This window comes from Neolamprologus brichardi, chromosome 23, assembly GCF_056152115.1.
Source record: "Neolamprologus brichardi isolate AB-2024 chromosome 23, ASM5615211v1, whole genome shotgun sequence".
Lineage (NCBI taxonomy): Eukaryota > Metazoa > Chordata > Actinopteri > Cichliformes > Cichlidae > Neolamprologus > Neolamprologus brichardi.
In genome coordinates, this window is record NC_142125.1 from 32,907,672 (window position 1) to 32,930,964 (window position 23,293).

At 40.4% G+C, this 23,293-nt stretch overlaps 1 protein-coding gene across 1 annotated transcript in view; it reads left to right on the forward strand.

Moving 5' to 3' along the window:
* LOC102793955 (transmembrane protein 163a) overlaps positions 1–23,293 on the forward strand; it is a 30,725-nt gene that overhangs the window by 2,996 nt on the left and 4,436 nt on the right. The window contains exons 2-5 of the mRNA XM_087836944.1: positions 1,185–1,304; positions 13,005–13,048; positions 13,134–13,225; positions 18,442–18,538. Of these exons, the coding sequence (XP_087693070.1) occupies positions 1,185–1,304; positions 13,005–13,048; positions 13,134–13,225; positions 18,442–18,538 (353 nt within the window). The remainder of the gene's footprint in view (positions 1–1,184; positions 1,305–13,004; positions 13,049–13,133; positions 13,226–18,441; positions 18,539–23,293) is intronic.

Consider the following 23,293-nt stretch of genomic DNA (forward strand, 5'->3'; position numbering starts at 1 on the left):
AATCATATGACCCCCTATGAGCAAGCACTTTGGTGACAGTGGGAAGGAAAAACTCCCTTTTAACAGGAAGAAACCTCCGGCAGAACCAGGCTCAGGGAGGGGCGGGGCCATCTGCTGCGACCGGTTGGGGTGAGAGAAGGAAGACAGGATAAAAGACATGCTGTGGAAGAGAGACAGAGATTAATAACAGATATGATTCAATACAGAGAGGTCTATTAACACATAGTGAGTGAGAAAGGTGACTGAAAAGGAAAAACTCAATGCATCATGGGAATCCCCCGGCAGCCTACATCTATTGCAGCATAACTAAGGGAGGATTCAGGGTCACCTGGTCCAGCCCTAACTATATGCTTTAGCAAAAAGGAAAGTTTTAAGCCTAATCTTAAAAGTAGAGATAGTGTCTGTCTCCCGAATCCAAACTGGAAGCTGGTTCCACAGAAGAGGGGCCTGAAAACTGAAGGCTCTCCCTCCCATTCTACTTTTAAATACTCTAGGAACAACAAGTAGGCCTGCAGAGTGGGAGCGAAGTGCTCTAATAGGGTGATATGGTACTACAAGGTCATTAAGATAAGATGGGGCCTGATTATTTAAGACCTTGTATGTGAGGAGCAGGATTTTGAATTCAATTCTGGACTGTCTATCACAGTGCCCTGTGATAGACAGTCCTGTTATGCATATTTTCAGTTTTATGTTTTTATGATTGGACTCTACTAGAGTAGCTTTGCACAGAGTTAAATTCAAAATAGTCCAGATTAATCTTATACTGGACCTTAATTCAGTCAGTCTCAAACAAGCCGTTTTCACTCATTAAAGTTTATTCTTCCTTTAAACTAAATTATTTCTGAATAATTGCAGCGTTTTTTGAGCCGCAGGTAGTTTATACCCAGGAGTCTCTCTCTCGGTGACATCCAAGAGTACTAAAGTCAGTTTGAAACGGAGCGCTCAGAGCAGTGTGATTACTTGCACACACCTCATTTGTTTTAAAACTAACACGAGCAGCTGTCATTGTAAGATAAGATAACCTTTATTAGTCCCACGCGTGGGAAATTTGTAACAGTAACACACTGTTACACTGAGTAACAGTGTATATGTGGCACAACATTTCGAAATGGATTAAAGTTCCACTTTAAAAGCAACTCCAAACCCCGTTTGAACACTGTGGGTCACTGTGCCACTGTCTGCAGGTCTCCTGGAGAGCAGTATGCGTCTGAAGCCTCACGAAGCACAGAGTTACCGCAAGAAGGCTCTGTGGGTGTCCTGGGTGTCCATCGTGGTCACCATCATCCTGGCCATTGCTGCGTTCAGTGAGTAACACATTCCCGTCTTTTCCTTTGATGCCACATTTCTTGTGCGTGCGAAAGATCTAAAGACGAGTCAAAAGAGAGCTTGCTGTTTGGTTTGTCAGTCGAAGGACAGCATTGCTAATTACTGCAACACCCTGCTGGTAAATGTGACACCCAACAGATTAAACATTTGTTCTCAAAATCAAAGGCAACATGTAGAAAAAGCACTTTAGCATTCTAACTCGTGCCAGGATCCTGTTTCGTTCAAACTTTAGCCTCCCACGGCTCTCGTTTCTCCCGGTTACAAAAGCAACGTGGAGCGTTTTTGCCGTCAGCACCTTTGTGAAGTCGACCTTCACGCTTGCTGCATTTATTGAAGTTTTGCTTCTTTTGAGGCAGAACATATTTGATCACCCAACACTTTGTGCTAAACCTTTGGGTTTCTCTTTTCATTTATCCCGAGTGTGTCAAGGACGAGACTGCTGGCTGGATAAATAACTCCTCCCGTGTCTCTTTTTGTTTGTCCGGGATCTTATTTGTTGTAGTAGTGAGACACTTTATCTTTCAATAGGAAAAACTGTATTTAAAGCCCGCTTTAGAAAGCTGTTTAGATTTGACAGACTGTGTGTGCTTGATGATGTTTGCTTCATGTGTTTGATTGACATTTTTTATTGGACAGATCTGTCACCTGATGTTCAGCTTACTCCTCCCCCTCTGCAGTAAATGCATTTTGGTGCTTAACTTAAGTAAAAAAAACAAGGTTTTTTGCATGTGTGATCCTTATCGCCTCCACACTGGTTTGTATGTAGAGATATGAGTTTCCTGTAATACTGATGAGGGTGAAGATAACAGCCTCCTTCACCTTGTTTTTCAGGGTTCTTGTGTTAATTAAGCTTTTTCTTCACTGAATATTTTTCTTGTATTGTCTTCATTAGACATGTTTGTCACATTTCTGCAGTCCTGCTGTGGGACTTTTCTCACATTGCCTGCTCTCACGCATAAATAAACATGGCGCCACCCTCAAATCAGCTGCAGAAATGAGCACAGGAAGAGATGAACGAGGCCAGCGTAGCAGACGGATTTCTGCGAACAGTGATCTGACAACGAGAATCACGACACACACAAACAGAAGAAAACGCTGTGGTTTGGTGATGTTCTGGTATTTGAGATTACAGTGTAACATTAAATATCTTGATTTTTAAATTTTTTTCAATTTTAATGATGATGATGATCCTCTGGGTACTCCGGCTTCCTCCCGCAGTCCAAGCTTGTTCGGATAATTGGTGATTCTTGGTGGTTGGGTACGAGGATGGGAGTATGAATATTTGTTTGCCTCTCTAATTATCTGTGGCAGTATGCACTGCAACAATGATTCTTCACCCTCAATAAGCATGATACAATACATAAAATCAAAGGTTTATTTATTCAGACAATTAATCACTAAGGAAAATGTGCTCGGTATAAACTGAATGTAAACCAGTACGTTTCATTTGATCAGATTCCAATAAATGTAACATTTTAGATTCTACTCATGTGATAAAAATACATGGGAAATGTATATGTAACTAAATTTACACAAGAGAAACAAACATTAGACTACTCGTCTACCAGTAACATATTCTATGTTAACTTTTTACTCTAAGTTTCCCAACATGACATTTTTCAGTAACACAGTGATGTAACACATTACGCTGTTAAAATCAGTAATTATATTCCCTCACAAGTTCTTCTGTCATCTGCTTGATGGGTGGATAGAAAAAAAAATTAAAAGCACAAAAAAATATAAAATTGAATATAAAAGTTTTTTGAAGTGCATTTTTTAAACATCAAGATGCCAGTGGCTTTATGACAGCCTCTGTAATCAAAAGGTGATGGCACGGGGCCTGTGTCTGTCTTTTATATAGTCTGTGAGCAGACTTCACTATGCTGGTGTTGCTGTGGGTTTAATATATTCCTCTCTGAACAAGGCATAGTCATTGCAGATTTAAGGATGTAGTCTCCAAAACAATGAGTCTTGTAGTTTAACATAATAAATTGGATTTCACGACCACACCTCGATACACACCTCTATACATGACCCCCCTGATACATGACCCCCCGCCCCACTCCACTCTCCGGCTCTACAAACTGTTCTCTCTTTTTGTGCCCCACCCGCCCTCCAGTTCATTCACTTCTCATTAGTACACGGGGCTCTGCCCAGGAGCCGCCGCCAGTCCCTCTGAGGCCTTCCATAAACTGCAGCTTCAATTCGTTCTCAATCCATCTGCCATTATCTACTAGAAATGCTATCAAACCTGTAATGAGGATGTGGTTCCTGCTGGTGAATTACAAATTATATCACTGGTCGGAGAGCTCTCTCGTTCACTGAACTTGAAATTTATTAATTTAAGTTGTGAGTTTTACAGTTTCGTTTGTTATTTGTGAAGTTATGAAAATGCTAAATCAGTGATTTCAGATAGCGGTTGACAGTGTTGGTCAAATTACTTGAAAAAAGTAATTAGTTACTAATTACTGATTATTTCTCCAAGAAAGTAATCCTGTTATTTTACTGATTACTTATTTTCAAAAGTAATTAGTTACTTTATTACTTAGTTACTTTTAAAAACTTTTAAAAACATGATACACAACCTGAACAAAGCAACGGACCTTTCAGCCCAATTCTATTTTTTCTGCATAATCCGTCATATAAAATTGAATCAAATGAAAAAGTCTCGTTTTAAAACTAGTTTTATTAGTTTTAATCTTTTAACTTTATTAACATTACATCAAGCAAAAATTAAATTATATGCAGCTGTCTTTGACTGGAAGAAATTTGTTTAACATTAAACCTATTTTCTACATATTCCAGCATATAAAATAAAATAAGTATGTGTGTTTATGCTCACTCTTTCAAATAGATGCAAGTAAAACACAGAAAAAAATAAAATCAAAGTCTCAGCAGGACTGAGTCCTGTCGCTCTTAAATCTATTGTCACCTGTTTAGCAGGAGGTTTGCCCGGTGGAGCAGCGGTCATGTCAGTGGGAGGATCCGGGTGTTTCTCTGTGAATTCCACATTCCTGTGGCAGCGTGCTTGGTACTTGCTCAGGTTTGAAGTTTAATTTTTTGCTGTAGAAAGAAGTTTTCTTCCCACGCAGAGTGTACAGTGAACGCTAATGTTTTTGTCACTTTTTACAGAATCAAGCTCAGTAATGTCAGTACGTCCACGCTTTAAACGCTGCATGGTCGTACTCTCTCCCACACTGTTGATCTGCACACTCGTACGTCATTGTCATAAGACACTCTCACATGGTTTAGTAACGCAGCGTGCTTACGGGAAAGGAACAGTAATCTAATTACTTTTTTTTGCAATAGTAATCCCTTACTTTACTAATTACTTGAAAAAAGTAATCGGATTACAGTAACACCTTACTGCCCATCTCTGGCATTTGATTACCACATCTGTAGAGCAGCATGGATTCGATTCACTCTGGTCTAAATCGGGCTCTGCAGAGTCTGTTTGATCGGTACTGTAAAGAAAACGAACATCTGTTAGGTAACGATCCACTGCTTCAGTTTTGTGACCACTCATTAAACACTAAGTAACCAGAGTACACTGAAATCAGCCACATTAAAACTACTGACAGGCAGACAAAAATGTTATTCATCTCTTTGAAATCCAATGCTCAGCCGAGAAGCCAACAGTTCTGGCATTGTTACGTGCCACCAGCCAAACATTATTGAGGAGGAAGTATCTGTCTAACCCTGTGGCCTTCCTCAGCAGGGTGTTGAAAGAGACAAAGACGCTGATCTGGTTTCCAAACTTATCAGGTCCCGAAGAACAAGCTCTGGTGCTAACGTGACTGATCACTGTATATTCTTAGCAGTGAGCTCAACTGCACACATAAACATTTTAATGCACACAGACTGTGTGAGCATTGCACTGTTACTAAGCAAATTCCATCTTCTTTTATGTTTGGCTACATGTTTACATTCCCTGGAAAGATCTGTTTTTATAAAGGAGCTTCCTGCATAGGGCAGCATACCTAAACCACACCAAAGAAAACACTGTTAAAAGGAAGAGGCTAAAGGACTCGTGATGCACAAAACAGACAAAGAGAAGGCGCAGAAAACATACCAACTAAACCCCAACATCAGGGTTGCTTACTCAGCTCACGAGCCATATATCTGCAGGTTTCAATCAGTTTGGTTAAATTGTTTCTGGAACAGGTGAAAAACTGATGAATGGGCAGAAAGTGATTCTTTAAATTATTAGTATTAGGTTAGACAAAGTCACAGTTTAGTTGGTTAAGAGATTTAACTAAATTCTGTCTGAAAGTTCAGCTTATTACAAACATTAAGAGGTTAAAAAAGACCCAAAAAAACAGTAGTTGTACGTAGGGATGGGTATCGAAAACCGGTTCTTGTTGAGAACCGGTTCCCACTGTTTCAATTCCTTGGAATTGTTTGCCATTTTTGCAAACGATTCCCTTATCGATTCCAGTCGTCCCGAATGACGTCACCACGTTGCGGAGCGTCATTTACCTGACAGGAAACATGGCGGCTCAAACACTAAAAAGTTTGATTATACTTTACGAGAACGGAAGACAACAGGGCAACGTGCAATACTTGCAAAGTAGATATTTCATTTAAGGGAGGAAACACTACGAATATGCAAAAGCATTTGCTCACAAAACAAGCGATGACCTTAAATGAATGTCATGTTTTTAATTCCGCTCCGGACTCGTGAATCTCAACCCAGCAGCAGCGGTAACGTTTGCACGTCCTCTCCCGTTAATGCGGCAGGTAAATAATCAACTAACAGTGCATATTATGTTAGCGCGATCTGCCTTATTACAAAACCTGCCATTACTGTGCATTTAGGTGACCATGATGAGAGAGACAGACAGAGTCTGGCTCAGATGCTTTTTCCCTGTGACACCCCATTGAAGAGCCATAGGCTGTGGATCTCTTAAGATCACACTGCTGGGTTTGTAAGGCCATGTTACTCCTAAATTTCTATCTTGTTCAAAGAGAAGATAAAAAACAAAGTTCTAAGCTAATCGACCTTAGTGTTCTCCTTTAAAAAAAAAAAAAAAAAAAAAAGAATCGATAAGAGAATCGATAAAGAATCGAATTGTTAAACAGAATCGAAAATGGAATCGGAAAAATCTTATCAATACCCCTCCCTAGTTGTATGTCAGTGCGAAGGGCTTCATTAGGATTCAAACCCTGAGGTCCAACAGTGTTTCACAGACCTATCAGAGCTCTGCGGGGAGTCAGTCCACTCCTCACCACCTGCTGCTGTTCTCTGTGAGCTCTACGTGATGACAGAATGAAACAGTCTCTGGGTAACATAGATGCTGTAAAACATTAGCATTACTCAAACATGGAAAAGACCAAGTGCGTGTGACCTTTATTGTAGGCAGGCAGGTGCGGCTTTTTAGTTTAAAGAAAAGAACATCTCAGTGGGGAAAATGTCACGGGACAATTCTCAGCTTAAAAGCTTTACTACACTGAGTGAAGGAAAGGTTAACGTTAGACTAGGTTCATAGCAGTTTGGCACCTGGCTGTAGTTACAAATTCACAGTCGCAAAAAATATCAATTGGTTTGGTTGAACTGGTGTTGTAAGGATCTGGTCGTTAAGTGATCACGTGACAAATCCTACTTCCGGGCCTAAAGTAGTCTGCGTTTAATATGGCTTTTGTGTTGTTAACATGTTTAATGTTTTATATTTTCTTCTATTTAATCTCAAAAAGCTCCTAAAACAGTCAGTGATCACTGTTGACCTCCCTCGGCTTTTATTACCGCTAATCATTTATTTAAGCTCAGTTTTTAAAACCTTAGGATGTAACTACAGCCCAGCCCATGCAGCAGTATATGAATGACTAACCTCGTATTGTGGATGGATTATCTCAGTTGTTCTCCTGGCTGAAGTTTGGTCCTTTTACAGCATCCTGCCATGCGATTACATTTGTTCCTGACCACCGAGAACACTCACGTTAACTTTTATCGAGTGGAAAAAAAGTTAGCTTGTTTATATTATGCTAACATAGCTGTGTCGCTAGCGGTCACGTAGCACATCATTATATACCAGCTAGCCAAACTTCAGTAACCCTACAAACGTCACTGCTGTTTAGTTTTCTGTCTTCATTTATGTTAGAAGTGATAACAGAGCTGTACGTTTTAATTTGTTTCCAAAACCCCGCAGTCAGGACATGCTATATTGTATTTAGATAGAAGCTAGCGAGCTAACTTCCTGCTAACTTCTAACTGTCATAAATTCTGTTTTCATGGATGCCTGGATGTTAAACTCAATTGTTACACCTGGTAGAGCAGAATGCTGATCATTTTATTAAAGATGAAAGACTTTAGACAGTTTTTCAACCCTCAGTAATGCCATAGTGATCGTTTGATATATGGACCTGAAGCGGAGTTTAGGCCCAGACACGGCTAGTGACGTCAGACTTAACTACCGGATTGGCTGAAGAGTTCCCTCAGTTTGCTAGAGCCAGAAGTCAATAAGAACATCAGATTAGAGCCTGCATGAGTTCAAAGAGTGGACATGTGTCAACATCAGCTGCTGGGAGGAGACTGTGTGTATGAGGACTCCAGGGATTGAAAATCATTGCTGAAGATGAATATTAACATAAAGAGAACTGCTCACAACCGGCTAACACAAAATAAAAAAATCCAATAAAGTGTGAAGTAACAGATGACAGCGGTGCAAATTCTTTCTTTTGATGTGATTTAGTGTGCATTATGTAAAATACAAAAGTGAGGGTTTATTTGAAAGTGAACTGCATGTTTGTCAGGGTTTGCTTTTAGATCTCCAGCTCATGTTTTATTATCAAGAAGAAACTTGTAATTGAGCCACTTGCTGCTGCTTTAATGACAAGGCCTATGCATTGGTACACACGGGACAATCAGACGAACGCCATCACTGCACCAACTAGAAAAAACAACTTGACAGTGAAGCATTTCATTGATATGCATAAAGAGCTCGGATAGCGTTTTATCCTGTCTTCCCCTGCTCGTCTTGTTAGATGTGACAAGAAGTAAGGAAGAGGGAGAGTAGAGTAGCACTGTGCGTACATGTGTGTGTATGTGTGTGATAGCCTGACGTGCTGCAGGTCCGTCCCGGCTGACACCCACCCAGCTTTCTTGGGAGCCAATTAGTCATCGCTGGGCTCGGCTTTGACGACCGCAGAACCGCAGCAGATTCATTTATACACAAGTTGTTCTCTCTGCGGCTAATGAAGGTGCTAGAAAGAGAGGAAGGGAGGACAGAGAGGAGAAGGGAAGAGGAGCAGACGATATATATTACAGTCAGATGTGTGGGGTCATTATCACAAAAGAAATCTTTAAAAACTGACATGGTAGAATGAGAGGAGGCTGCACGATGAAGGAACGTGAAGTCTTTTCAGCTCTCTGGAGAATTTAACTTGAAAAATAGATGCTGTCAGCTCTGTTTTGTAGTCCTAGATACAAATCTGCTCCCTTGATGTTGCAGCAAATGGTTTTGGATCAAGCTTGAGTGTGCAGGAATGCATTTGACAGCTAAACTAAGGCACTTCTGTGTAATCCTTGCCTTTGTTTCTATCTTTTTGTACTCTCACATACATGCTCACCTCTGTCACTGCAAGTCATTTACGTGTAAGGAGTGTTTACCTCCTACTTTTGCCTCGTTATGTCAATTCTGGCCGATGACTGATACTCGGTGCCCCTCCCTTTTTATTTACCTTAAGCAGCTTTCAACAGCTGCCAGGTTCTGTTTGCTAGATCATGTATTGTTGACATATGGAGAGATGAGGCCCACAAGCTCTGACTTTAAATATATCTCCCCACCCTGGATGTTTTAAAAACATGTGAATGTTGTATTAGCTGAGTCAGAGACTGTGTTTGTTTTTGGTGGTATGGTTCTGTTCTGGGACCTGCTTTGCAAAGCCAGCATAGAACACAGCAGACATAGATTTAACAATGATTAAGTTAGAAGTAGAATTAATGGAGGAAACAGCATCTATGTGGGTTGCAAAGAGGCTTGCACTGAAATCCGCTAGCTTGGATGTGGCTTTCCAAAATTAAAGCTACACTTTATTTTTTTATTTTCATCCTAATGAAAGGATTAAAGTATAGAGAGGTGAAATAATGGGAGCCACTGAGAGACAACCTTTAAGTATCCTTTGTGTAAAAACAGCTGCTTTAAGTGAAATAAAACTCAAAAAGAGCAACTAAAAGCGTCAAATCTTCAATTATTACAGGAAATATGGAACTTCAAATTTCAGTCTGGCCCATTTGACTCCAAAGAAAATTGATATTTCCATCTGCAATAATTTATATTTGTGAGGACGGCCAAGTTCTAGTGAGCAACAGATATGAAAGCATGAAAGGAGGACCTGGGGTGCAGGTGGGTTGCAAAGGAGATTGCAGATTTCTTTTTTCTATATTTTTATTACTGCTTAAATTTATTTTAATTTGATTACTATTTAATCATTTTGATGTGCTTGCTTTTGTAAAGTGCTCTGGTCATTTGATGTATAATAAATCCGTAAAATGGGAGTGTGGCGAGCACTTAGTTCAAGGGCGTAGATTTGGTTTTGGCATTGGTGGGGACGGATGATTCAACCACCGAACTCTGCCCTGTTTCTTTTTTTTTCCTTTTTGTTTTTGCTTCTTAATAAAAAGAGGAGAAATATACTTGCCTACATATGCTATTCTACGTGCTTTTAAACCATTTAAAATCACAATTCATAGTTTTATATGTGAATTAGATAATGTTAAATTACTATTAAACAAATGACTGACTAAGTATTTTAGGCTTTAGTTTACTTCAGCCATAATCCATATAAATCAGGTATCATACAAAAATAAAAATAGCTTCAAATACAGTCATGACAATAAAAGAATATGACTTTAAGGACTTAACATCATTACTTCAGTTATAGTACACCAACATCTCTGACACATTAGCACTAAGGAAACACTGAATGATCTGGTGGTTTTTGTCCATAAAACTACTCATCTAAGATTACCACAAAGTAAAAGATCTCTCAGCAAAATTATGCAACAGTTTAGGCACTACTGCCCCGATCAACTTAGTGAGCTGAGATTTTCTATTCTAAACATGAACTACTGTTACAGCTACTGGTGTCCCACACACCAACTCAATATCCACTATGTGAAGGAGCCAAACACATGCCTGCTCCTCTCGTTAACTGAGATAAACTGCTGGCATATTGGTTTTACATCTATACTGTCCAGTCTCTCCTGGTGGACACACAGCAGCATTGTTTAATCTCATTTGAGTCATTGTTGACCTTAGCCATCTTTTTAGTCTTCTGAGAGCACTGAAGCTTCTTTCAGCCTCAGTACATGAGTTTTATCCTCAGATTACAATTATTATTATGTGCTTGATGTGCCTCACCTTTGGCCCTGGCTCTTCCCCTCTGACTGCACTAGGACATATTGCCACCTGATAAAATAACACATTGATTTGTGCCATATAAAAAGTGAGATGTGTCAATTCAGATTCTTTGTCAAATATACACTAATGATTCAATTTACATCAGCAGCCTAACAACTGTCATGATAATAAATACTAGTTAATCTATAGCACCAAATCATCAGTCAGTCACCTGTGACCTCGCCTCTTCACCTCTGTCCGAGCTACAACATGGCAGAGCTGCCGCTGTCACCTGATAAATAACAGTGAGACATTCAACATACATGCAGTCATGAACCAGCAAGTCATCATCCAATATCACCTGTGATCTTGTGTCACCATTACTCTCTGAGCTTTGTGTTGGTTCTTCTGTCACCTGACAAATAGGACAAACATGACAATAAGAATAAAATGTGGAGCTGCTTCAGTGTTTCTGTCAATTTGTGCAGATCTTGACTCATCAGTAATGTTTGTAGGGTGAGTGCATTTTTAAAACAATTTGTGCAAACTGCACTACAAGGTGGATATTTGCAAAATCGTGACTACCTCATGACATTTTGTCTCAAAAATTAACCCTATGAATATGTCAGTGCCATTAGGATGAAATTATTGTGTCACCAACATTTTAATGTTAGACATATAATTTTAACAGCCTCTGTAAACTAATATCCTGGCTCGCTCGAGGCTGCCGTTTTCTCTGACAGTTTCAACCAAAATTAGAAATGCTGCTCTGAGAATAAGATAACTAATAGTGCTGCCTGTTGTGCAGTTAGTTTCCAAATTCATGGTTACATACAATTTTAGACTGATGTGGGCCAAAGCCTAGCATAGCCGGTAACGTTATTATGACGGACACATTTTATGAGTGAACTTGGCTTTAAGTGACTTACAGGTTTCTTTGAAAATTACTTTCTTATATCCAGGTTCTTCCTTTTTGCTGTCATCCTCCTCGCAGCGCAGGCTTGCCGCTGCTAAAACTAAACAGAGCTCCCTGAAAGGCACAGCCAATCACATTGGCCATATTTGTCACATGAGGTAGGACTCCAGTAGAGGACGTAATTTAACTTTTTCTGCACCGCTGGGTGAATGAGACGTTGACAGATCGTTTTTTTTTTTCTTCTTTCTATCGGGTTTGATTTTCTTTACTCGAATAGATCAAATTATTGGTGGGGACAATTCAATAATCGCTGAATATTGGTGGGGACATGTCCCTTCCGTCCATGCCAAATCTACGCCCTTGACTTAGTTACACATATGTAAGGTTATAACGTGTCAGGGAGCATTTGCTTCAGCTGAGGGCATCATCAGTAAATACATGCCAAACTGCATTAGTTAGAATGCAGTTTGGAGGCCATACTTTTAATATGTGAGCCATGTTCAGTATTTTTTGGTGAGCATAAAGTTACACACCAAGAAGGAATGACAACAGGTCTGCTGCTGATACTCTGTGCATCTCTGCACATTTCAGGTGTCAGAACAGTATCCCTTCCAATCATTTGTATTCAAGGGTTGGTGATGTTTGCTTAACTGCGTGCAGGAGAATGTGGATGCAGCATCTGTTTCTGTTCTCGTTTCAGTCTGAGCTGTTGCAAGCGAGCGGGTGATTGTGCCTTCAGCCTAGAGAGAACAACCGAATGTAGATGAAACAATAAGAGGAAAAGTGAAGATGGATGAGAGGGGAGCTTGGGAGGCTGGAGGGGAAAATAAAGGGAGCTCAGACTGCAAAAAGGGATAGGAGAAAGAAAAGATTTTTGCTGTTTTTGCAGCAACTAGAATGTGTTGCTAAAGGGGAAAAGAGAGAAAGTGATACCACACAGCGCTGTGTTTCTGCATGCAGGGCTGAGGCGAGCTGCTAGCCCCCTGTGAGTCTTGCTAAAAATAAACGTGGGAGGATTCCTCTCCTCCTGTCTATCTCTGTGCATCTTTCTCTCCTTTGTCTCTTCTTCCTTCTCTCCTCATTCACTCCCGTTGCAGGTGTGTGTGGATGCATATAACTGTGCTGTTTAGTGTTTGTTTTGACCATTTCTACAGCTTAATTAATCCAAATAAAAAGGCAGATGTTAAATTAGCCAGTCAAAACGGTGCTTGTTTTTCAATCCAGCAGGTTCTCTGCAGAAACTAGAAATAATTATAATAATAATCATTGCTGCAGTGAAATAGACTGGAGCAAAAATCAGATATCTCTACTGAAACGATCACAGACTGACTCTGTGCTTACAGCAGTTACAAGCACAAATGATTATTTCTGATGTGAAGATGAACGTGAACAGTGCAGTAAAAGTTTTTCTCTTTTCTCTTTAGCTGTTTCTATCACGCGCCACAGTGCTTCAGCTTTTGGATTTGCCGTAAGTCCAGAGTAAACACTCTACTTTATTAAAAGTAGAAATTGTGGTGATAGAATTCCCAATTACCAATGTTTACACTTTGCAGTTTGATGCCACGCTGGATGTGTTGTCATCTGTGATTGTATTGTGGCGATACAGCAACGCCGCAGCTGTCCACTCAGCGCACCGCGAGTACATGTAAGTATGATCACCTTTCACCCTGATCCACTCTGACCCGGGCTAAAATCCCCTTTATTTATAAGGCCACGCATAAGCCACAGACGGTATAAAACATGGACGTAGCTTCTGGGTCAGAAAAATGAAGCCAGTGTGTCTTAGCCACCATATGGCTACAGGTGTTGCTGCAAAAAGGCATTAGGTCTCTGCCCCCTCGCATCACCAAACACAATCAAAACAGAACTTCAGAGAGCAAACGGACGGCATCACGGTAGCTACATCAATCGTTTGTACTGTCTGTGGCATACACGGTACTTTGATTTAAAATGAAAACTTCCTCCATCAAAAAAAGCATACATATCCCAGGCAGAAAACTTCCCCCAGCCTGAGATTTTAATGCTTTTTTTGCTCGAGGAAATTAGATCAATTAAGTTTTTAGTAGTTTTTATTACTGACATGTGCTTTATCAGTCTCCTTAGCAACGCTAACATTTGTTTGTGATCGAGGAATCATCTGCCAGCCTGCTCCTCGTACATTTTTCCTTCACCACCAGATTTATTTGTAGCGAATGGTCTGAAGCAGTCAGAAGGTCATAGCAGAAACATTTTCATATACTCAGTCTGAACAACTGTTGATGCAATAACCAGCAATTCACTGTAAAGTGCTGCACTGTATAAATATCAGATTGTGTGCACAAGTAAAGTTGTTTTGACCAGATATGATTAATCTTATTTTTATATACTTAGCTTGGGTACTTCCAGCCCATAAACAGCAACAACATGAATTCATGTATACTTAAAATTAAAGTTCAAACCCAAATACAGCTTTGACAGCTTTGCTTCTATATATAGTTTTCTTTACCCCTCAGGCATCAAAAGGCTGATGAAGTATTGTCACCACTCAAGTTTGACTCAGAGGTCCTGTGAATGCGATAGCTCCAAGGAACCCACCTACGGTTTTCAAATTGATACTATACTATACTATAATTGATACAAATTGATACTATGCTATACTATAATTGATACAAATTGATACTATGCTATACTATAATTGATACAAATTGATACTATGCTATACTATAATTGATACAAATTGATACTATACTATACTATAATTGATACAAATTGATACTATACTATACTATAATTGATACAAATTGATACTATACAAATTGATACTATACCGTCCGACCAACCGTCCTCTTTTCCCTGGACATGTCCACTTTTCACATTCTGGGGACGTCCGGGGTGATTTTCGAGATTGATAAAAATGTCCAGGTTTTCCAACAGAGGACCCATGTGTATGTATGATGTCATCCCTGAACTGCTGCTTTGTGAGTTGTTGTTCTGCGCTCACAGACGGGACAGAGCGCGCAGCAACACACCTAATGATGTTTAAAAGATCCCAAAGTGCAAGTGCATCTTTTCAGATGAACTGCAAAAGAAATTTCCCTCGTACCGACCCAGTACTGGTAATTTTTCTTATGCAGATGAGGCCTTATTTCTGTACCATTATTTAATTCCAGAGGCTTTTAAGTTATTTGTTTGCTCTTGTTGACTTGTAAAAGCCTATATGACATTTTTGTATCACCATTCATTAACCGCACAGAGAAGGCATCGTTTAAATATGTTAAATATGTTTCTTTAAGCAAGTTCTTCATGACTGGGCCAAGTGTCCTCATTTTTGGAAATCAAAATATGGTCACCCTACCACAGGTGTATCTACACTGCAGAAGCCTCGGTATGGTCTCATATATACGACCAATAAGACAAAAGAAGTCCAGCCATGTGATGAAATTTATTTCAGTGTGTCTACAATGGCCTGTGTGAGCGAGGGGAGAGATTGTGTGGTCTGCTCTGTCCAGCAGAGAAGTGTGTCAGACAGCATGCCTCTTCAGCTCCGTCAAGCTCAGCCCAGTGGGACCGATCACAGACGAGCGCCTCACATCTTATCTCTACCTGGCTGAGAATAGAGTGTGTGTGAGAGGAGGCTGCCCTTTCAGAGCCTGTTGAATGGTCAGAGTGCTGGCAGCCAGCAGGAGACTGAAAGAGAGAGAAGAGCCAGTCATCACTTTACTTCTGCTCTGAAATAGTTGAACGGTGTTGCACCAGTTCGTCCAGCATAGGATGGGCTGCAAGCAAAGCAAAGAAAGTAAAATCTTTAGGTTTGTCCGTACTGGCGATTAAGTGAACCTTTCACTCCCCGCGTACACACAGACTCACACTTAACAGTGGAGTTGTGTCACGGTCTCACAGGAGTTGCTAATTGCAGTAGAGACGACAGATGAGCTCATATCCTCTGGAGACCAGACACTGAAGTGCATGGAAAAAGATTCAACAGCAAAGCATCTGCTTTAACATGAAAGCCATGAGGAAGCTAATAAAATGATAAATAATAAAATTGTTATACTTTAATAATTTTATATTCTAGTTGTTGTGTCAGTGAGTTCTCAGACCACACCCATCTTTTTAAAGATTTATTTAAATATTTAAATAAAAATACTTCATAGGAGGAGATATAAATGAGTTGCGAATTGAAAAGAAATTAGGACATGAATCTAAGTGGCAATGGTCTCTTAGCTCTCCTTTGTCCCGTGTGCATCCATTTACATGATAACAGAAATGGCGTCTTCCTTAATCCCCAGAGTCTGAGTGTGTCATAGCCAACCAAGCTGTCTTTGTGTTGCTCTTTAACTAACAGCTGTTTTTGCTATCCATACAAACTGCTTGTGTGTGTAATGAAAATATGTTGTGGTAATGAGTTTCAGCTCTTAGATACACTTTTAACTTAAAGAGCTATGTTAGCTATGTCCATTTGTACCCTTTATGCTAAGCTAAGCTAACTAGCTCCTAGCTAGCGACATTGCTCGCCTCGACGACTCTCTGCCAAAAAAGCTGTACAGTTTGCTAAACACAACCAACAAAAAATTTTCAATTATCACCAAAGTTGTTTGCAGATAAAATTTTAAAATTTTATGGTTGAGGGTTTTGTGAGTTTATCAGAAAGAACTGCTAAATTTACCAGACAGACAACATAAAATGATCAGAGTAACAGGAAGTATGCGACTAAAGACCTGTCTGATTAATTCCAACTGTATTTTTAATATAAATATTTGACAGCCGTCACGTGAAAACATCTACACAAATCCACTTGAAAGCGGTCTTCATTGTGTCATTTCAGCACTGCTAAATGGAGAATCTGGACAAAGTTGAGGAGGTGCTCAGCCAGTAATTGGCTTTGCTGAGAAGACAGCTTCCTCGTGATCACACGCACACTCACACAGTCTATGACAGCTATACACAAACACACCCACACACACACACAGACATGTTTCTGCAGACATGCTCTGAAACAGAAAAATGAAAAGCATCCGAGAGCAACAAAATCTAAATATAAAGCTATTTTCTGTTGCTGTCTTATACACAGCCACCACAGCGTGTTTGATTTGGGAGTTTTGTACACTGATTGGCCTTCTTGACACAACCCCAATGGGGATTTGTGGCTCTGGCTGGAATTAAACCTGTGACCGCTTGCTTGCCACTATAGTACTTGTACAGATGCATAAAATATGGATCCATGTATTTACACCTTAACTGTAGCCTGGCGTCTTCCTCCTGCTGCAGTGTTTGTTTGTTAGATAGCCAGCGGCTTTGAGCAGACTGAGTGAGAGGGCTACTGATGCACAACGAGAGCCTCTGTGTTCTTTTTCTTAGTTTTTTGATTTGTCTGAGAATGATAGAGAAGGTGCGGTTGAACAGCAATGCCCAAGTACCGAGTGGTTGCCAAGGTAACAAGCTTTAGGTGTCAAAGTAAGACAAATTGGGGACTTTTGTTTTCCACGTGAAAACACAAATACCTCCATTGAAACCACCAAGGTTAGAGATGCTGTTGTTGTGAGCGTGTAGATATTAATAAGTGATCCACGTCTGTGCATTAAAACAGAAGCTGCGTGCAGCCGAACACTTTGCTGGCCTCTTTGCTGTTCGGTTGTTCTGCTGTGGAGTAAACAGCAGCTCAGAGCCATGGTGTCATTTTCCAACCACAGTTTGCAGGAAGCGATAGAGGGCTGTAGTGGTGGATACGGCGCTTCATTGTGTGTGTGTGTCTACGTGTGTTCGTGCACCCTGCTGTGGACTTCCCAGAGTGATGTTGGGTTGCCTTGGTTACCTCATCCGGTCAAAACCCAGGATGCTAAGTGTGGCTCAAGAGCAGCCGTCAGATTTGAACACACACACTTGGGTATTCATCCATAACCAGGACATATGCTCCGATTGGCTTTTGTGTCCCTCTAGACTTTGTTAATTGGGTAAAGGTGCTTAAAGGAGATCTGCTGCTTCCAAATGAATCCTCCGGATCACTCTGAATAAATGTTATCTGTCATTCAGGATCGTTTAGGGTAGCAGGAAGCTGTAGCTTTATCTAACACTCTACAGTTATCATAGAAGTTGATGCTTCCATGTTCAAAAAAACATCTACTACTTATAATCGGACTTTAGTTTCAGTCAGGACCAGTATTTGGTAGTATGGCTCTAATCAGGGATACCGTTTTCATACTTGGAATGCATGCAAAGTCGGGGAGAAGGAGAAGCTTGAATGGATGAACCGTGTAAAATTGAAAAATCACTTTTCTCCATCTGACATACAGAAAATCCAGCTAAAAATGTCTTTAGATGAGATCAGTCCAGCCATTATTTCCCCACTTATCCAGTTCAGGGTTGCAGGCGTACTGAATCCTGAGCTGTTACGGAGTTAGAGGCAAGGCCAACCCAGAGAGCCCTGCCTGTCTTTGACTGTAGAGGGGAGCCCACATGCACCCAGGAACAACACGCAAACTACACACAAAGGCCTCAGACTACAGCTCTTTAGATGAGATGTTAGATTCTGGGTTTTTTGGCAAGTCAAAATTATAAGCGAGTCATCGATTTTATGGTATTTTTAATTTGATAGTTGTTTTGATCTGTGTTGTTCAGCACTTTGGTCTGCCTGGTGTGTTCTTAAAGTGCTATACAAATAAACGATGATGATGATGATCGATTGGAGGTCTCCTGGAGAAATTTGAATTTAATACCCCATTGTTTGTGAAATCCTGGCTCGAGCCCTGCAGCCATGCAGCACCACTTTTATTGTTTGGGTTGGCCATCGCATCAGGATCTGCTCAGAAAGAAAGAATCAAGAAACTAAGAACACTCTGTTTGTTGGTTACTGATCACCTGTGTCTTCTTTCCTTTCCTCTGCAGAGCTTGTGTTATCCTGGGTGTGGTTTTCATCCTGTCCTCCTTATGCATTATGGGTAAAGCCATCCACGATCTGGCCACCAAACTGCTACCAGAAGTGGTAAGAATTCATCCATCACACTGTTCTGGGTTTGTTTTTAGACAGATTTGTGAGGATTATAATCTGACTGTAAAAAGAGACCAATTCTGCAGAGCACCATGCTTTAATTGTTACACTTATTGCACAAAAAGCAGCGGATGAGACAGGATAATAGTAGATTAGTTTACTACCACATGCTGATTTTCCTACATGGTAGGCAGGACATGGCTCTGGCTGAGATGCAGGGGTCAAACTGGATTCAGACAGAAGATGGACGAGAGCTTTGGATTAAGCGGCTTCCATATGGGATGCATAATTCATTCAGGGGAAACCCCCTAAACATACTAACATACTGCACACCGTGGCAGCTGTATTACCCACAGCCACGTTCATCTCCCTGAACTCAGGCTGCCAAAGGTTTAGTGTGTAATCAGATTTTTCTGTGGAATTTGCAGTTATTTTTAAAGCTTTGACAGATAGTAACCGCTCCTGTGTCTGGCCAGGACCAGGGCTCTGCTGTCCCTGGTGTAGACGGCGAGCCAGAGACGGGGATTTCATTTAGAAGCTAAGAAAAGACCAGCTGACTTTGCTCCCATACCTAATAATATCTTTACAAACAACATGCAGGATGTTTATTTGCATGAAGCCGTGTGTAGCATGGCTGACTCTGACTCCATCTTTGAGTAGTGGATCTGATTGGACGGCATACTTTCATCTTTGGTTGGTAGCTCAGGATGATGAGACCAAGACACATAGAGGAGGGTGTTATGAACACAGAGATGCTATTGAAGATGAAATGTTAGGGACTCAAAAATGTATTAAGATCGTTTGGTTTTAAATATTTTCTTTTCTTCAGTGTTGCAGTAGATGCTGTGTGGTCATGTAGATGATGCAGTCGGACAGCATGTGTTGCAAAGTCTACAGCTCTGATTTATGATTGTCTTTTATTTCCAGTGATCAGGTTAAAAATAGACTTACCTTTATTAATTTATTACTTTCCTGTTACTCTATATCACCTGTGCAATTGCAAGGTAACAATATAACAAATACCTGTTCTAAAGAAAGGAGGAGGAGATGCGTGTTTCCTCTTTTATGTCCTTTCAGCACCTTTTACACACAAATGTTGTGATGACAGATTCAAATGTAGGAATCGTGCAATGCTGCTGAAGTAGTTGAAATAATTTATGTAGGTAGGTGATAGTGAATGTTAAAAAAGTATATTTCACTGCAGTCCACACTTTGTGCATCTGAAGTGAGATCGTTTTTATGGTTAAAATATTCAAGACTAATGTGACTCTAAATGTGCAGTTTTGGTAGTCACTTTACTTTATTCTCACAAAAATATTTCAGAATCAGAATTTGAGTTTTTCCCCCCTGTTATTACTGTCTGTAAGTGTGTGTGTGTGTGTGTGTGTGTGTGTGTGTGTGTGTGTGTGTGTGTGAGAGAGGAGAAAAAGAGAGTGTGAATAAAACAAGTGTAATAGTGACGCTCACAAACCTAACGTGTGAAGACTCACAAGCTTTCACACTTCTGCAAATAGCGTTTTCACCTAGTTGCCAGTCAGTATCATCCATCAGCTGCTGTTTATTATTTTTCCTGCCTAAGTCATGTTCATTCAGCTTTGTCTGTGGTGGATCTCAGACGCAGCAGTAACTCGTGGCTGGTATGAGATAAATAAGAAATATTAAAAGTAGAAGAGATTAAGAATAAACTCATGGACACGAGTTTAATCGATCCTCTTAAATTCTGAATTAATAAATGTGTAATGCTGTTTGTATTGTTATGTACCGTAGCCACTGTGTAGCCACTTCATTAGGTACACTTGTTGATGTGCTCATTAACACAAATATCTATTTAGATAATAATATGGCAGCAACTCAGTGCATTTAGACATGTAGTCATGGTTAAGATGACCTGCTGAAGATCAAACTAAGCAGAGAATGGGGATGAAAGGTGATTTAATTGACTTTGAAAGTGGGATGGCTGTTGGAGCCAGATAGATCTACTCGGATTTTCCCGCGCAGCCACCCGAAGGTTTAAAGACAACAGTGCGAAAAAGAGCAAATATCCAGTGAGCAGCAGCTCTCTGGGTGAAAAGGCCTCGCTGACAGACTGCTTTAAGCTACCAGGAAGGCAACAGTAACTAACAAAACAAGAAAAAGCAAGCTCTTGTTACAACCAAGGTATGAAAAAGAGCATCTCTGAATGCACAGCATGTGGAACGTGGAAGCAGATGGACGAGCAGCAGACGAGCCGCATGCCGCTCCTGTCAGCTAAGAACAGGAAACTGAGGCTAAAGTTCAGACAGTAGACCCAAATGTTGCCTGAGCTGATGTGTCTCGATTTCTACTGAAACATTTGAATGGGAGTTGTATTAATGGTTCAGACTTCTGGTGGTGGTGTAGAGTTGTGGGGGATTTTCTTGGCATACATTCGGCCTCTTAGTACCAGCTGAGCATACTGCTGTTGCTGATCATATCCATAACTTTATGACCACAGTATTTCTTATATAGCACGTGTACCTAATAAAGTGGTCAGTGAGCGTATACGCGTGTATATGATGTTAACATAAATGCAGGTTGCCTGTCATGGTGACATCTTTACCAGCTTACTTACTCACTAACTCCTCTGTGTGCTCCTCACATTGTTGTTCCACATGTGAAGCTAACCGAGCTGGATGCTTTTCAATGAGACGAATCACATTGTTGGATCAGCTGCTGAGCAAAAGAAAGACTTTCAGATAATCTCCACAACTGACTCAGTCTCAAAATCCAATTCGTTTTTGAAGCCCTTACAGCTTTATTGACCTAACTGTGTTTTCCTTCTATTTATGTGTGGCTGCGGCGAGGGAGAGGATGGCCTGTCGCGAGCACTAAAGTGGAAACAAAGGCAGAATGTGAGAGTGCCGAGACAGACAGATTGTGTTTTTCTGAGTCGACCCGCTCCTCTGCTGTCGCACACTTGGTTTCTACCAGACTGACTTCTGGTGCATCACAGTTGGAGATCTAAAGTGTGTGCCTCGCAGCCTCCCACCTTGTGCCAGTGTTGAAAAAATAAGATTTATTTTCACTTCCTTCCTCTCTGGAAAATGTTAATAAGGAAAGCAGCTGCTCAGGTACGCCAGGTTTGGACAGAGTGGGAGGTGTGAGGTGTGTGGAGGAGGATGTTTGATTTGACACCTGACTGTTCCTGCTCTGCAGGTCCTTTGTGCCCAATTAATGTCAGTTAGCATCCAAAAACAAAACCGTTCTCTGCATGACACAGATTCTGTGAAAACCTTTTAACTCCCAGCAGGGCTTTTCATATTGCAAATTAATTCTGACCTCTGACAGCTGAGAGAGTCTTACATTCTTGAGGTTTATGTAATCCTTTGCAAGGCCACAGAAAGACGTTTAAATACAGCACAAAGACAAACTGCCTTAGTAACGAAGTTAAAAGCAAAAGCAACCAGTGCAGTCAGATTTGGCACCCAATAAAAACCTAATTGTTCATCAGCTGAATATTAACACTTTCTATTGTGTTTGTTTTAATCCACACACAAACTTAGTTGTAGTTTTATGACAAGCTACATGCTGACATTGAGCCTCAGAGGCAGGCTGGCAGATTTTGCACAGAGATCTATAGTAGTTACACGCAAATGTCAACTGCTGCATTCATATTATGGGCAGACGATTCTCTCTCTCTCTCTCTCTGTTTGTGTGTGTGTGTGTGTGTGGTTCCCTCTGCCATCGGTCAAAATGCCTGCCTGCAACAGCCATGGGAAAATTGATTATAAGGTCACTGGGGGATTCCCCGTGATAACAGAGTGAGTCGCAGCATGCAATCCTTCATTTCAGCTGACTGGAAACAAAACTTTCCAAAATAACAAAATAAATGATCGACAGTGTGTGCCTCTGTTAGTACATTCACTCTTCTCAGCTCTTGACCACTAGCTACATCTATACCTAAATGTGTGTTTTTTATTGCAGTGATAGATATAATGCACTGTCATCGACTCTATATAAAAGATGGAAGTAGCTTCTGGGTCTGAACACTAAACCAATGCACAAGTGTGATGCCTGCTTCTTATATGTGTTGCAATGAGAAGTCTGTCTGGACTGAAGTCACTGGGGAAATGACTATGAGATTCTAACAGAAGTCACAAAGGAGGAAAAAGCAGGAAATGCTTTAAGAAAGTGTTGATTTTGAGAACAAATCTTGATTTTAGTCAAAAGCCCTAGACTTGTAAATAAAATGTCATTTCATTTTAGTCATACTTGAGGCATCTAAACATTTTTTAGTCTAGTTTTAGTTGACTAAATAGAAGATTTTCACAGACTAAATCTAAAGTTGATTCGGCTAAAATATAAAATGTAGTCAGCTACATTTTATATTGTAGCTGACTACAATATAAAACCAATTGAATTGGTTTTTAATTCAATTCAATTTTATTTATACTTTATATTGTAAGGTAGACCCTACAATAATACATACACAGAAAAACAATCATATGACCCCTGTGAGCAAGCACTTTAGCGACAGTGGGAAGGAAAAACTTCCTTTTAACAGGAAGAAACCTCCAGCAGAACCAGGCTCAGGGAGCTGACCTTGCTGCACAAGATTACTTGTGATTGGATAAATTCCAAACTCTTCCCGCCTTTCTACAAACTAACTAATTTCTGATCTCGTCTCTCCAGAATGTTTTTATCTAGTTTTTATTCACCGACAAAAGTATGGATACATTTAATAGTTTGTAGTTTTGTCCTTGTGGGTTAGTTTTGTTTTGTCTTTTTTTT